The sequence below is a fragment of the Lutjanus erythropterus genome, chromosome 22 (assembly GCF_056507025.1).
Source record: "Lutjanus erythropterus isolate fLutEry1 chromosome 22, fLutEry1.hap2, whole genome shotgun sequence".
Classification (NCBI taxonomy): Eukaryota; Metazoa; Chordata; class Actinopteri; order Lutjaniformes; family Lutjanidae; genus Lutjanus; species Lutjanus erythropterus.
In genome coordinates this window covers 9873597-9886794 of record NC_139338.1, presented here as the reverse complement: position 1 = coordinate 9886794, position 13198 = coordinate 9873597, and the positions used below count along the sequence as shown (strand labels likewise).

General features: G+C 39.0%; 2 protein-coding genes across 2 annotated transcripts; one reads left to right on the top strand and one right to left on the bottom strand.

Moving 5' to 3' along the window:
- Window positions 1-920: 920 nt before the first annotated feature.
- Window positions 921-7992, bottom strand: rpap3 (RNA polymerase II associated protein 3). The gene is made up of 16 exons (XM_084710848.1): window positions 7832-7992; window positions 7573-7737; window positions 7018-7128; window positions 6799-6926; window positions 6549-6670; window positions 6395-6465; window positions 6173-6307; window positions 5536-5663; window positions 5323-5444; window positions 4582-4652; window positions 4115-4207; window positions 3042-3241; window positions 2725-2908; window positions 1618-1715; window positions 1437-1537; window positions 921-1340 (listed from the first exon to the last, which is right to left on the bottom strand). The coding sequence occupies exons 1-16, from the start codon at window positions 7982-7984 to the stop codon at window positions 1255-1257; spliced, it is 1968 nt and encodes a 655-aa protein (XP_084566974.1). The 5' UTR covers window positions 7985-7992; the 3' UTR covers window positions 921-1254.
- Window positions 7993-8917: 925 nt separating this feature from the next.
- Window positions 8918-12670, top strand: atp23 (ATP23 metallopeptidase and ATP synthase assembly factor homolog). Its single transcript, XM_084711348.1, has 6 exons — window positions 8918-9225; window positions 9469-9514; window positions 10313-10394; window positions 10484-10621; window positions 11820-11903; window positions 11998-12670. Exons 1-6 carry the CDS (start codon window positions 9078-9080, stop codon window positions 12199-12201), a joined length of 702 nt encoding a protein of 233 aa, XP_084567474.1. The 5' UTR covers window positions 8918-9077; the 3' UTR covers window positions 12202-12670.
- Window positions 12671-13198: the final 528 nt, after the last annotated feature.

Genomic DNA, 13198 nt, shown 5'->3' with positions numbered 1-13198 from the left:
AATGCAGCGTCAGGATTTATTTGGTAGGTTTCAGAATGGTACAGAGGACTCACAGAGACCAATCCATACCTTTACGGTGCATTCAAGATGAGGTGGAAAGTTGGAAATTCACACTTAACTCTCAAAGAACAACCCTTCTGGTTGAGATTCTCCCTCAAATGTAACTATTTGACTCCGTTTTAACACATCAACATGTTTATGCTGCTCAAAAAAAATAAAAAATTTCAAAATTTCAAAAAATCAACCTTTATGCTACATCTGAGCCCAAGCACGTTGGATGTACATGCATACTCCTATTTCTGTCACCAAATAAAACCCTCAAAAAAAATAAAAAATATATGCAGAAAGTTGAGCAGTGAAGGGTTAAACATACATTTACACGCAGTATCAATGATGACATTAGGTGTTATATAAACACCATACAAAAGAGTATTAGGGCCAAGCATGAGAAAAAATGAGGAGGAAGATCTTTATCTTTTACACTTTGAAAATAAAGTACATTAGGTTTTAATGCCAGGCATAAGAAAAAGAAAATAAGAGAAGAAAGATTTTTTTGCATTTTGAAAATGAAGTTGAAATGTTGAGAATAAAGTTGAAATACCAGTTTGACTTTTTTTTCTCAAAATGGTGTTTCAATTTTATTCTCAACATAATAATATAAAAATTCTAAACTTTATTTGTATAACGTCTTTGCGAAACAGGGTTTACAAGGTGCCTTACAGGATAAAAACAGCAAACAACAGGAATAATAAAACATGAAAACATTTCAGTTTTCAGTTTTATTCCCCCCAACCCCCCCCAAAAAAACTTCCTCGGATATGATTAATTTTTTTCCCATCTGCCTGGGACTTAACTAAATACTAAACGTCTGACAGCAAAATAGAATAAACACCTCTCATTTTATCCCCTTGTGCCTGACCCTAATACCCTTCCACAGGAACAGGATTCTACACTGGGAGTCTCGTTTTTAATTTCCAACAACATTAAAATGCCCCAAGGTCTGACTTAAAATCTACAATTTGTGAATTTCCAACTTCCAACTTCAAATAAATGCAGTTTATGAATAAAGAAAAGAGATGACATTGTATTTCCATAGATGAAGGGCCAGAACACACCAGTTCAATTTAATGAAAACTAATGGAATAAAAGTTTTTTTAGTATTAGAATAGAACTATATTGTTTTATTGGCTTTGCAGCACTGTATGTTGAGGTGTAAAGTCTATAGAACCTGCAGATTTTCCTTAAATCCAAGTGTCACACTCCATACTTCTTCTGCAAGGCTGTGACTGATGATGCTTCCAGCTCAGCTTGGTGAAGGAAGTCAAACACTTCTTTCAGCACTGGGGAACAGAAGCAAATGCAGCAATTATTAATGCGGGATTGAAAAAGAAAGAAAAGTAGGAGTCAAGTGCAACAGAACATCAAAGACACTCCACCTTTCTTTTCTGTGGAGGACATGAACATGACGGCCATGTCGAAGCGCCTCACACTCGCTAGGCTGCTGAGGACCTCCAGTGTTACAGCCGGAGCTTCATTGCTGCACAAGAGTGATGTTAATGTACAGCACAATACTACACGTGTAAATGAACAGATTTTTCCCCATCTCTTAAAACTCACTTGATGTAGAAGCCGTGCAGAGTCCTCAAGATCTGATAGAGGATGTCAGGTTCAAGGGAGTTGTGGAAAATGTTTACGTATGCTTCAGGCTGGATTTGCTGTAAGACAAGAACAAAAACATGGGAGAGAACTTCAATTAAAGGGATAGTTCAGGGATAGTGTGGTAATTATCAATATTCAGTGTATAATCAGCTACAGTAGATGTGGTCGGCACATCGGCTGGTAGGAGAAGCTGAGAGGGGCATCAGGATGGAAAGAAGGTATTTCACCACTTAAAAAAGATCCACCTAGACAAAAAAACATATCAATATCAGTGTCACTGCTTTACCTTGTTGTCAGACAACCTTTTCTGAAGGGAAACAATCATTATATGAGCCAAACATTGCTCTCTCCAAACCAACCAAACCCCACAGGTGAAATCAGTCATTTTACCTCACAGAACACACACACAATTTCCAGTCTTCCCCTACCTCGATCTGTTTGTTTGTGTTATTGTGCGACTTAAGTCTATTAAAAGGATAATTCAGATTCACCGAAGTCACACAATAACACAAACAAACAAACAGATCGAGGAAGCAGGGGACCAGAAACTCCTGTGTTCAGTGAGGTAAAATGATTGATTTCATCTATGGAGTTTGGTTGGCTTGGAGAGAGTGATATTTGGCTTATATAACTCATCAGAAAATAATTTATTTATTCTTTTTTTAAGTGGCTAAAATACCTTTTGTTGCTGACGCTGTCCACAGCAGTACATTGCCCAGCTTCCATACTGGTGCCCTTCTCTTCTCTTCTTTGACAAACTGAGGGCGTGCTAACCGGAATCTAAATTTTTGTAAAATTTAGACTATTTCAGAAAAGAATTAGCGAAAATACCGTTTTTGTTCAAAATGAGATTTAGATTACATGTGTGGAAATCAGACTAGATTGACACGGCAATGAGAACATACATCATTAAAATTAGAAAAGAATTTATCTGCATGTACGCCCTAACTGTCACTGCCACGGCCGTGCTGACAGCATATAATTATACTGTCTGAACACACAAATATTATCTTGTCACCAGCAAATTACACAGTCAGATCTGCCATCGTCAAACACGCGCCTCACCCTCAGATATCTGTAAATCACTTCAGGCTGGTTTCCGATCTTGCGGAGGTCACCCTCCAGCTGGAAGCTGTTGGTGGGTGGAGGAGGCAGGTCTGTTACTGTTGGTGAGGGGTTAGTTGATGGTTGAGGAGGATGAGTGATTTTCTCCTGTGCTGCCTGTTTGGTTTGTCTGCTAGAAGGAATTCTGGGAAACAGAAGCAGAAGACATGTTTACTGGGTGGGAATAATGCAATATTTAGCAGTTTACAGATGTGTTGGGAGCATTGGAAAACAGAAAATAATCAATTTCATAAAATAGACGAGGTAATGCCACTAACTGCTCAGATGAGTGCGGAGGGACTTCTGTGATCTCCTCAATCTTAATCATCTTGGCGCTGGGTGATGTCGACAGTGGAGACGACTCGTCTGCAGCATCCTTCACCACCTCCTGGACCAAGGACTTGGACCCACCCGACTCCACCTCTGACACCGACACTTTTCCACTTATTTCTTCTATATCAATCCTCCTCAGTGGCTTCTGGGAAACATAAGATGTTCAGTGTCAATTGATGTGATCATACAGTTTTTTAAAAATCTTTCAAATTTTCTAACAAAGATTGTACAAAACGAAGGTTACAGAACCCAGATGTTCAATCTACATTGATGTCTATGCTGCCACCTGCTGGAAACACAATGTTAAAGCATGTTCTAAACATGGGGAGTGAGCTACCATGGTAGACAGAAACAGAAGTCAGTTTGTATGTCAATTATTAGGTTTTCTGCTTTTCAAAAGTAGGAATTCTATAAGGGTTGCAACTAACAATTATTTTCAGGATTAATTTTCAGGATTAATTAATATTCAATAGTCTATAAAAGTGATGTCTTTAAATTGCTTCTGTCCAACCACAGTCCAAAACACAAAGATTCTTCATTTACTGTCATAAATGACAATGAAAGGCAGCAAATCCTCACATTCAAGAAGCTGTAACTAACAAATGTTTGACATTTTTGCATGAAAAATTGACTGAAATGATTAATCAATTACAAAAACAGTTAATCAATTTTCTTTAATTGACTAATTGTTAGAGCTCTACATTGTATTAAGACAAAATCATCTTCCATATCATCACTTTCTACATCAACTAATCTACTAGTTTTATTTATTGAATCTTCTAGCCTATAAAATGCTGTAACACAATTTCCCAGAGCCCAAACTAATGTCTTCAAATAGGTTATTTTCTGACATAAACTACAAAAACCGAAAAGAGTTTCAAAAGCAGATCTTTCAATTTGAGACAATGAGTTCAGCAAATATTTGTATTTTTACTCAATAAAAACTGCTTAAAAATCTGCATTAAAATATCTGCATTAAGGGAAAAGTAGAACTGAACATTAAAAAATGAGAACTTACAGTTGACCTCAGATGTGTTGGTTTGTCAATTGGCTGAACTGTTCTCCTCTGCGTGCTGTCTGGTGTTTGAAGGAGGCCGCTGGAGTCGTCGTCCTGACATCATACAATGACATTAACAAGAGACAAGAGAAGTCTGTGGAAGATCGAAGCTAAGAGAGTCGGACATGTCCATCAGTCATCTGTACATTAGACTGGAATTTAATCAGTCGTGATCATAACCAGAGGGGCTTAAAACACAGTTATGTTATCATGGTGATGGAGAGAATTAATTTTATTTCTCTACTAACAACCAACAACGAAGAGCTCAAAGTTTCGTGTAAAAATAGTATTTCTGTAAATGTATCTCTGGAATGCAGAATAACCTGATTACCTCTGCTCTTCATATTTTAGCACTGTTCCCTTATCAACTATTAATTTACCATTTGAACTAAGTTCACTTGAACAAATAAGTGGATCTTAAAACATACAATCTGGAGTTTCTGGAGCTCATTCAGGGCCTGCTTGTTCCCTGGTTCCAATTTCAACACCTCCTGGAAATCTGTAACACACATCAACACAAAGATTTTAGACTTCAGAGATTTAAGAGTCAATAAGTGATAGCAATACTCCTTGCTTATATTATTTTAGTGTAACTTCATTTCAAGACAACTCTAGTAGAATATTTTAATGTTTAATTAAGGTTGATTAAGAAAGTAACGCAACTTCTAGACATAACTTGAGCTGTGGATTGCCTTTAAATACAACATGACCAATTCTGCAACATAAGTGAAGATGAAAATTTAAACAATAGCAACAGAGATTATCTAGAAGAATACTACTCAGTCTGAACTTTTTGGTCTTCCTGGTGTTAGAACAGGGGTTTGTGCTGGTTCCAACAACTTAAATTTAAGGTTTTTTATGACCATTATGAATGTAATTTAAGACCTATTTCACATCCATATGGGCAAAAAAGAACAAGCATAGTTTGCATTAGTGGCTGTTACAGCGTGATCAATACTATTTCTTTCCCCAAAAACACATTAAAAGTGAGACTGAAGTTAAATCCAACTTAATAAAAGTAGCACTGACTGCATAATTCAATTTTAAGACCTGTCATAATAATTTTTAAGACATTTTAATGCCTTTAAACTTTTTAACAACCTGCAGAAACCCTGTAAAAGCAGGTTAAACTGGTTGCCTATGGAGGTCAGTGTTGTTCTACACAGCACCTTGTTTGGCCTCCTGCAGTTTTCCTAAAGCCACTCTGGCTGTGGCACGACGGGCGAAAGCCTTGGAGTAAGTGTTGTCCAGAGAGATGGCTTTGGTGCAGTCCTCCTCTGCCTCCTTATACCTGCAACAAATGGTTTATCTGGTTTTAACAGAGGCCTTTTCACTCTAACAAGAAAAAAAAAAAGTGCCGGAAAAATAAATGTTGTGCTCACTTCTCGAGCTTGAGGAAGGCCATGGCTCTGTTGGCAGGCAGGAGGACGTTCATGCTGTCTGCCTCCATTCCTCTGCTGTAACACTCGACAGCCGCTTCATACTTCCCCTCTTTGAAGTAAGCGTTTCCCTGACACACATTGAGAAAACATCACTGCTTTGAGAAAAGTGTTTCCAAACAAACACAGCTTGATTTGTTTACTGTTACACAGTTATACATTGTAGCATGTTACACATTTTTGTACATAATTCTAGCATTTATTATTTATTACATATTTCTCATTTACATTTATTTTTGTCGTATTATTGTTATATTATTTTTTAACATATTAATTAGAATGTACATATCTATACATCTTATTTTCTATTTTCTTATAGTTTCTCTATGCTCATATATTTTCTATTTTTGAAGGGGAGCATCTGTTACATGACAAATTTCCCCCCTGGGCTCATTAAGAATTTCTGATTCTGATTCTTGTAATTGTTAAAATTAAGGGTTTTCCATACTTTCAATACTTAATACAATCTCTGCACTTAAACACCTCAAACATAGATTAATACAAATGATCAATTCTTACAAAAATGTGTAAAACATCAAAATTTGGGTTTACTTTACCAGCTTCTGACATGTGAGCTTACTCTGTCTTTTTGTACGACTGCCTCCTGCCGTCTCTGCTGCTCCTCCTCCAGTCTCTGCTGCTCAGGGTCTGGTGTGGGGGCCTCCTGTGGCTGTGTGGCTTCACTCGGTGCGGCAGGGGCCTGTTGTCCGAGTATCTGAAACCAGCCAGGAAAAGACAGGAAATAAAAGAGCGGGTGACTTGAAAAATTAATCTTACCCCATAGTGATAATTTCACACTCACCTCTTTGATTTTCTTCACTTCATTCTGTGCTTCCACGTTCCCGAGGTCGAGCTTGAGAACCATCTCATAATCTGTTCAGAGATAGAGTCATATTCTTATCTCAGTGTTCCAAATGTAAAAAAAAGATCATCTAATCCTTTGAGCAGTTTTTCACCTTCTAATGCAGCTTCATATTTATTCAGTGCAAACCGCGCTGCCCCTCGACGTGCATAAGCTTTGAAGTAGTTGCTGTCCAGAGCTATCGCCAAGTTGCAGTCAGACTCTGCCACAGCATACCTGCAAAGAACGAAGTCGCAGTGATTTACAGGAGAACAAACCTTTTCACTGACACACACCCATCTTAATGTTGGCACATTTTTGAAAATTTTACTGAAAACAGCAGCAATATGGACAATACCACTTACTTTTTGAGTCTGAAGAAGGATGTGGCTCTGTTTGTGGGAAGCACGGGGTTGTAAGGATCTGCACCCATCCCTCTGGTATAACACTCAATGGCATCGTTGTACTTCCCATCTTTGAAAAACTTGTTACCCTAAAAATAAAAGATGTAAATCTGCTTTATGAAACGGTCATTTCTCTTTCTCTACCGTTATTCTTTGCAGTACCTTTCATATAGCATTTACCTTTTCTTTTTCAGCTATCCCTTTCTCCCGATCCACTGCAGCTTCCTCAGAGTCTGACTCGTTTGACTCAGCAGGACTTTCCTCCTTGTCCATCTCTGACAGAACCTTATCCTGCAAGCATGGAAGCATAATTTTTTTTGCCAGCTACTCCACAATGTCACGGATCATGTCAAATGGATAGTTCAGGTTTTTTAAAGCAGGGTTGTATGTATTTTAGCCACTTAAATCAGAAAAGGCTGACAGCTGAAGGTCTGACAGCAAAGTAAAGCACTGAAAACATTCTTAATATAGCATATGCTTAAACTGATATTGGTGTTTTTTAGGTGGATCTTTTTAAGTGGCTAAAATAACTTTTGTTGCTGACCCTGTCCACAGCAGGACATTGCCGAGCTTCCTGATCTGCATCCCTTTTTGTTTCTCCAATCTGGAGCGTGTTGACCGACATCTACAGTAGGTAATACACTGACTATGAATAAGTACCTCTCAACAACACCTAATTCAAATAATAATCCCAACTATCCATTCAAGTATATGTTGTAAGAATGCAGTAGTTACCACGTCAAACTTGTCCCATGATCGATAATCATATGCTTTTATCCTTGAGGCTTGCTTGGACTCCTCTCCCTTGGCATCTCCATCGCCTGTTGGCTCCTTTTTCTTCTTCTTCTTCTCCCTCATCTTTGTTTTGTAGTCTTTGTTGCGCACAGGTGGGAGCTTCTTCTACAACACACAGACAACAAGCTGCTAACACCTGAAGATCATCCAGTCTATTATCAGTTCCTGAGATGGATGGATGTCTACAACAGGAACAAACCTGGACCTCCTGCACTTCTCCCGTCCTCAGCTCCTCGTCCCTCTTCTTGATGTCTTTCTCCCAGCACTCCAGCTCCTTCATGAAGCTGTGCATATCCTCAGCATTTTGCCGCATCTGAAGCTGTAACTCAATGGCTTTGTTTCCTCCAGACATGTTATTCCCTGTGAAACAGACATTTGTTTGGACAATTTCTCAACACTTGTTGCTGCAGTTGTTGTCTTGAAGTTGGTGTTGAAGCCAAGAGGAAAACACGAGAATCACGCTGTCATGCTTTGTGGCTAGCAGCTAACCGGCTAGCTAGCAGAAATACCAAACATATAAGAAAATAAAGTAAATTATAAGTGACTCTGTTGCTACTTGAACCTTGTAAAGTACCTTTCACTTCTTTCTCCGGCTGACAATTACAGTTAAAATGCAGCGGCAGTTAATTTGGCCAAATACTACAACAAAGTGTGTCCTTATTCACAGCTTTCTGTTTACGTTCGGAGCCATGACAGCAAAATCCCAGCAGCCTTTGCGCTTCCGTCCTGTGCTGGGCGTAACCAAAGATCGTCTATATTACAACAGATATGTTACTCCAAAAACATTTTATTCACTTGTCCTTTATTGAAGCCTACAAATAACCAACCTAAAGAGGCGCTGAGTACCCAACAAGTATTTTTTATTTTTAAGACAATGGACATTATAATTTTTGTGGTTCTGTAATGTCATCAATTCGTAAAACTACAAAACTACTACTAAAACTACTACATGTTTACATGGAGGCCCATTTCCGCCAGTAAAAGAAAAATATCCCTACAATAAGTCATAATTATGAGATAAAAACTCTGTGAAACGTGAAAGGTGGCCCGTGGACCCATCTCCCTTGTCATGATAAAAAGTATACAGAGAGCTGTAATTGCACGAAAAACTGTCCTCCTTATATTTGGTTTTGGTCCACATATTTTGCTTCGAGTAGACGACCTGCCTACACGTTCTGAATAGACGATCTACACAATAGGCTAGTCTTTAACACAATATTTTTTATAGAATTTAAAAATATATATTATATTAGGAAGAATGTTATAAAACTTTTTTTGTATAAGAGCGATGCTAATACAATTGCACATAAATAGTCCCATCATTACCTTTGACCTATCGTCGTCACGTGATCTACAAAACAGCGATGACCTCTCTTGCTAGCTAGCGGTAGCTTACCAGGGGAATTTATGCTAATATTTCCAAATTGTGGGCAAAATTTCATACAATGGACCAGACGAAACAAGAGGAGGAATATGGATACGACTTATTCCCGGAGAGGAGCACGAGAAAATACAAGAAGGGATCGATCGGGGAGAGCCTGTTCACTTTCAACCACAAGTGTCAGGTCATGTTACAGTTCGCAGTGGAAACTAGTGAGTATAGCAGTTAGCTGGCTAACAGTTAAGTACCCTTTAAAAGGGAATGTCATCCCAGCAATGAACATTGGACACGCTGTCAGATTAAAAGTTCTTTCAAATGCGTTTATAATTTAATTACCAGTGCAATGTTAGCATGTTTGCGCCGCTGCAAGAGTAACAGCATTTAGCATTAGCTAATTTAGCTAGCAGTGGATGTTAAGTACATTCAGTTCTAAATGATTTCTGTGCTTCTCTCAGGTCCATATGCCAAACTCCTCCTCAGTGCCATGAAAAGTTCAGGATGGTATGTATCATTTTAAAATAAAATACAAGTATGTCATTGTTGACCTTCGACTGTGACTTTAACATCACTACAAACCAACAACCAGGGAATGTTTTTTTCTCATTTTTACATATTAGAACCTTTTCATCGCAGCCATTTTGACATTAAATAGTAGGAGAAACACAGGTGTTACTAGCGACACTAATTAAAGTCGCGTTCCATTTAGTGTGGTGGAACCTTTCCAGTGAGCCAACGTGCACAGTAGCAACACCCTGACACTGTTTGACCTGAATGGAACTGAACCTTAATTATCATGAGCAACACCTGTGTTTACCCTGTCCTGTGGTAGAAATGGAATATAGTATTAAAAAGTATGTTTTCATTAGCGTTTAATCATCTGAAACTAAGACTTATTAATTTAGAATAACTAGTTTCTATTTACGGAGGTTGCAGGCCCTGTTCCAGGGACGCTGCTATCTTGCACTGCCATGTTTCAAACACTTAAGATTTGGCCTTTTTCATTTTGTGTGAGTTTTGCAGCCACCTTATACACATGGTGTCAGTCAACAAGCTCACTGCCAGATGCCACTAAGTCCAACGCACTGGTCCTTTAATGTGTCCTTTTCTCATTTGTGTTTCAAACATTTACTGCATGCAGGCCACAAAAATCAAATTCCTAGTTAATGACTTAATTGCCCAAATATTCATGTGCATTTTTTCCTAATATTGAAGTCATTTCAACTTGTTGTCCTCCCTCCACTTCAATGGCACTTTTTTTTTTTTTTTTTACACTTGACGCTTTTTGTTCTCTCAACACAGCAAAGTGTTTAAAGATCGACATTTCTCCTGTGAAGATTGTGACGGGACTGTCAGTGGCGGCTTTGACGCAGCTTCTTCTCAAGTAAGTAAGGTCTTGGCAGTAATAAAGGCAAAGCAGGTTCTGAAGGCTTAAAATAATTCGGCATTGAAATTTTTTGCTTTTGTTTGCAGATTGTTTTGTGCCAGAACAACATCCACCAGCAGTCCCATATGACCCGAGTGGTCACACACGAGCTCATTCATGCCTTTGACCACTGTCGGGCCCACGTGGACTGGTTCAACAACTACAGACACCTGGCTTGTTCTGAGGTGAGTCCTGGTGTGTTCAGCGCTCTGGATTTACGTGCAGTGGTTATTGTGTGATTCGGTTTGGTCTGTCTTGTCTTCTTGTTGTCATGAATGAACCAGTTACTGAATTTTCTCTTTGATTGAATAGAGCAGTGTTTCCCAATCCTGGTCTTCAGGGACCACTGTCCTGCATGTTTTAGATGTTTCTCTGCTCCAACACACCTGATTCACATGATCAGCTCGTCATCAAGCCTCTGAAGAAGCCTGTTAACAACCTGATCATTTGAATCAGGTGTGTTGGAGCAGAGAAACATCTAAAACATGCAGGACAGTGGGCCCTGAGGACCAGGATTGGGAAACACTGGAATAGAGGGTTACAGCTACACAAGAAGCTAAAGTATTCTGTCACTGCTCTTTGTCTTTAATATGTGTAAAATGTACTCAAAGTGCAGGAAAAAAATGGACATAAATATACATTATCTTAAAAAATGTTTGTTTTTTTCTTAAAACAGGTGGGCATTGTGTTTTAGTAACGTTTGATTAAATTGTTACTGAAACAGGAGTAAATATTTTATTTTATCTTATTTCATTTGTTTGACAGAGACAAGCTCCTTAGCTGTACCAGAGTTAGATACAAGCTTATTTTCATCTGTGGTCCCCGGGCAGGGAGCAGAGAACAACCTCTCATATATTCTCATAAACTTCTCATGAATTCATTAATACTGAATTTGGTGGGGACTATTTTCTACAGAGGATTGATACAGCTGGCATCTACTTTGAAATACCTGGAGTTTTTAATTGATGAACACTTGTATCCGGTATGTTACAAAAAAGTGAAAGCTATTATTAGATAGAATCAAATCTTTTTTTCTTTTTGCATATATTAATTGTTCTGTTTGTCTGTATGGTATCGACCTTAGCAAAATGAATTTCCCTTTGTGGATAAAGGATTTCTAATCCAATCTTACCCTAATCCAATTTTATTTCTCAAAAAAATCATCATCAAATCATTCTGTATTTAACATGATTTTTGTTCTTCTGTTATGTTTGTGCAACATCTATCACGTCTGTCTGTCCTGGGGTGGGAACCCTCCTCTGTGACCCTCCCTGAAGTTTCTTCATTTTCTTCCCTTTTAAAAGGGACAGATTGTAAACCCTCTGCTCCTTGTCTTCATAATGTATTATATTCAAAAGTGAATTGGTCTGCTTTTTATTTCAGATTCGGGCAGCTAACCTCAGTGGAGACTGCGCCTTCAGCAATGAAGCCGCCAGATTCAACTTCGGCTTGAAGCAGCATCATCAGGTACCTGTGCTGGAACTTTTACTGGCAGCTTTCAGGTTTTTCTATGTAATCTAACACTTTGATCATGTTTTTTTTTTTTTTTTTTCTTTGGCAGGAGTGCGTCAGAGGGCGCGCCCTCCGTTCCATCCTGGCAGTGAGGAACATCAGCCGAGAGGACGCGGAGAAAATAGTGGACGACGTCTTCGACACGTGTTTCAACGACCACGCGCCGTTCGGACGAATCCCGCACAGCAAGAAGGATGCTCGGTTTGCCTACAGAGATTATGAGAACAGAGATCGATATTACGCGAACCTTTAGTAGTTGTCACATTCTCATTTACCTCCCCCCCCAAGGGTGCTGTGACTGACTGGCGGCCGTCGTCAGCGTAAGAAAAGCCTCAACAGAATGACACTGTGTCGAAAAACCACCATTTCCCTTCAGAAGGGATTTTCAGAGAATGATTTGCCCTTGGAAAGGGAACGCAAAGGAAGGATCTGCTGTACATTTCATTTTCTGCCTTTTGGACACTAATTCTGTATAAAGGGATCGCAAGGGGTGATTTTGCTCTGGAAGTTATGTATTAGATGAGGCCCCAGTGATTTATTCTCATATGTTTTTAGGTGATCTATGGGTGCTTTTAAGGAAATCCAGGATTTCCTTTTTGACCGTCTCGTCTTCATCATGTTGCCACATTGACCTCCACTAATTTCCTGTAAATAGAGCTGATTGTGCTTAAATTAAACAGAACCAACGTGTGTTTGAATTAAAGTTTGATTCCTCTGAAAAAGTGAAGAGTTATTAGTTATTTGTGAGGACAAGAGAAGGGGTGTCTCGTTCGGTTCGACCTTGGCTCAAAATGTTTGAACTGATGGCGCATAAGTATCCGTGATTATAACACATTCATGTCTAATCCCAAGAGAGGATTCTTCAAATTAACATGTGAGATGAGTAAAATGAATAAAGTGAGAAAAGTTCTTCCACAACAACACGGTCAACTTTGTTCACATCTGCGCCGCCACTGTAAAATGTCACCGCTGACATCTTTATTAGACATTAGCATTTAAAGAATCTCGTATCCCTCCGCAGAGATTAATGAGGGAAAAAGTTATAAGGGGAATTAGCCTCATAATCCCCAGTCTTCCTCCTCCTCCTCTGCCTATCTCAAAGACAACACCCTCTGCATCATAATCACAAAGTCACTCGCCGTGGCCGCTGTTGGAGTGTAATATGCCACTTATCTCGACAACATTCTCCTCTTAGGAAACACTACAAAAAGATGAGTGAGTGGGCTCCGACAACAAGACAGAGTGGGTGG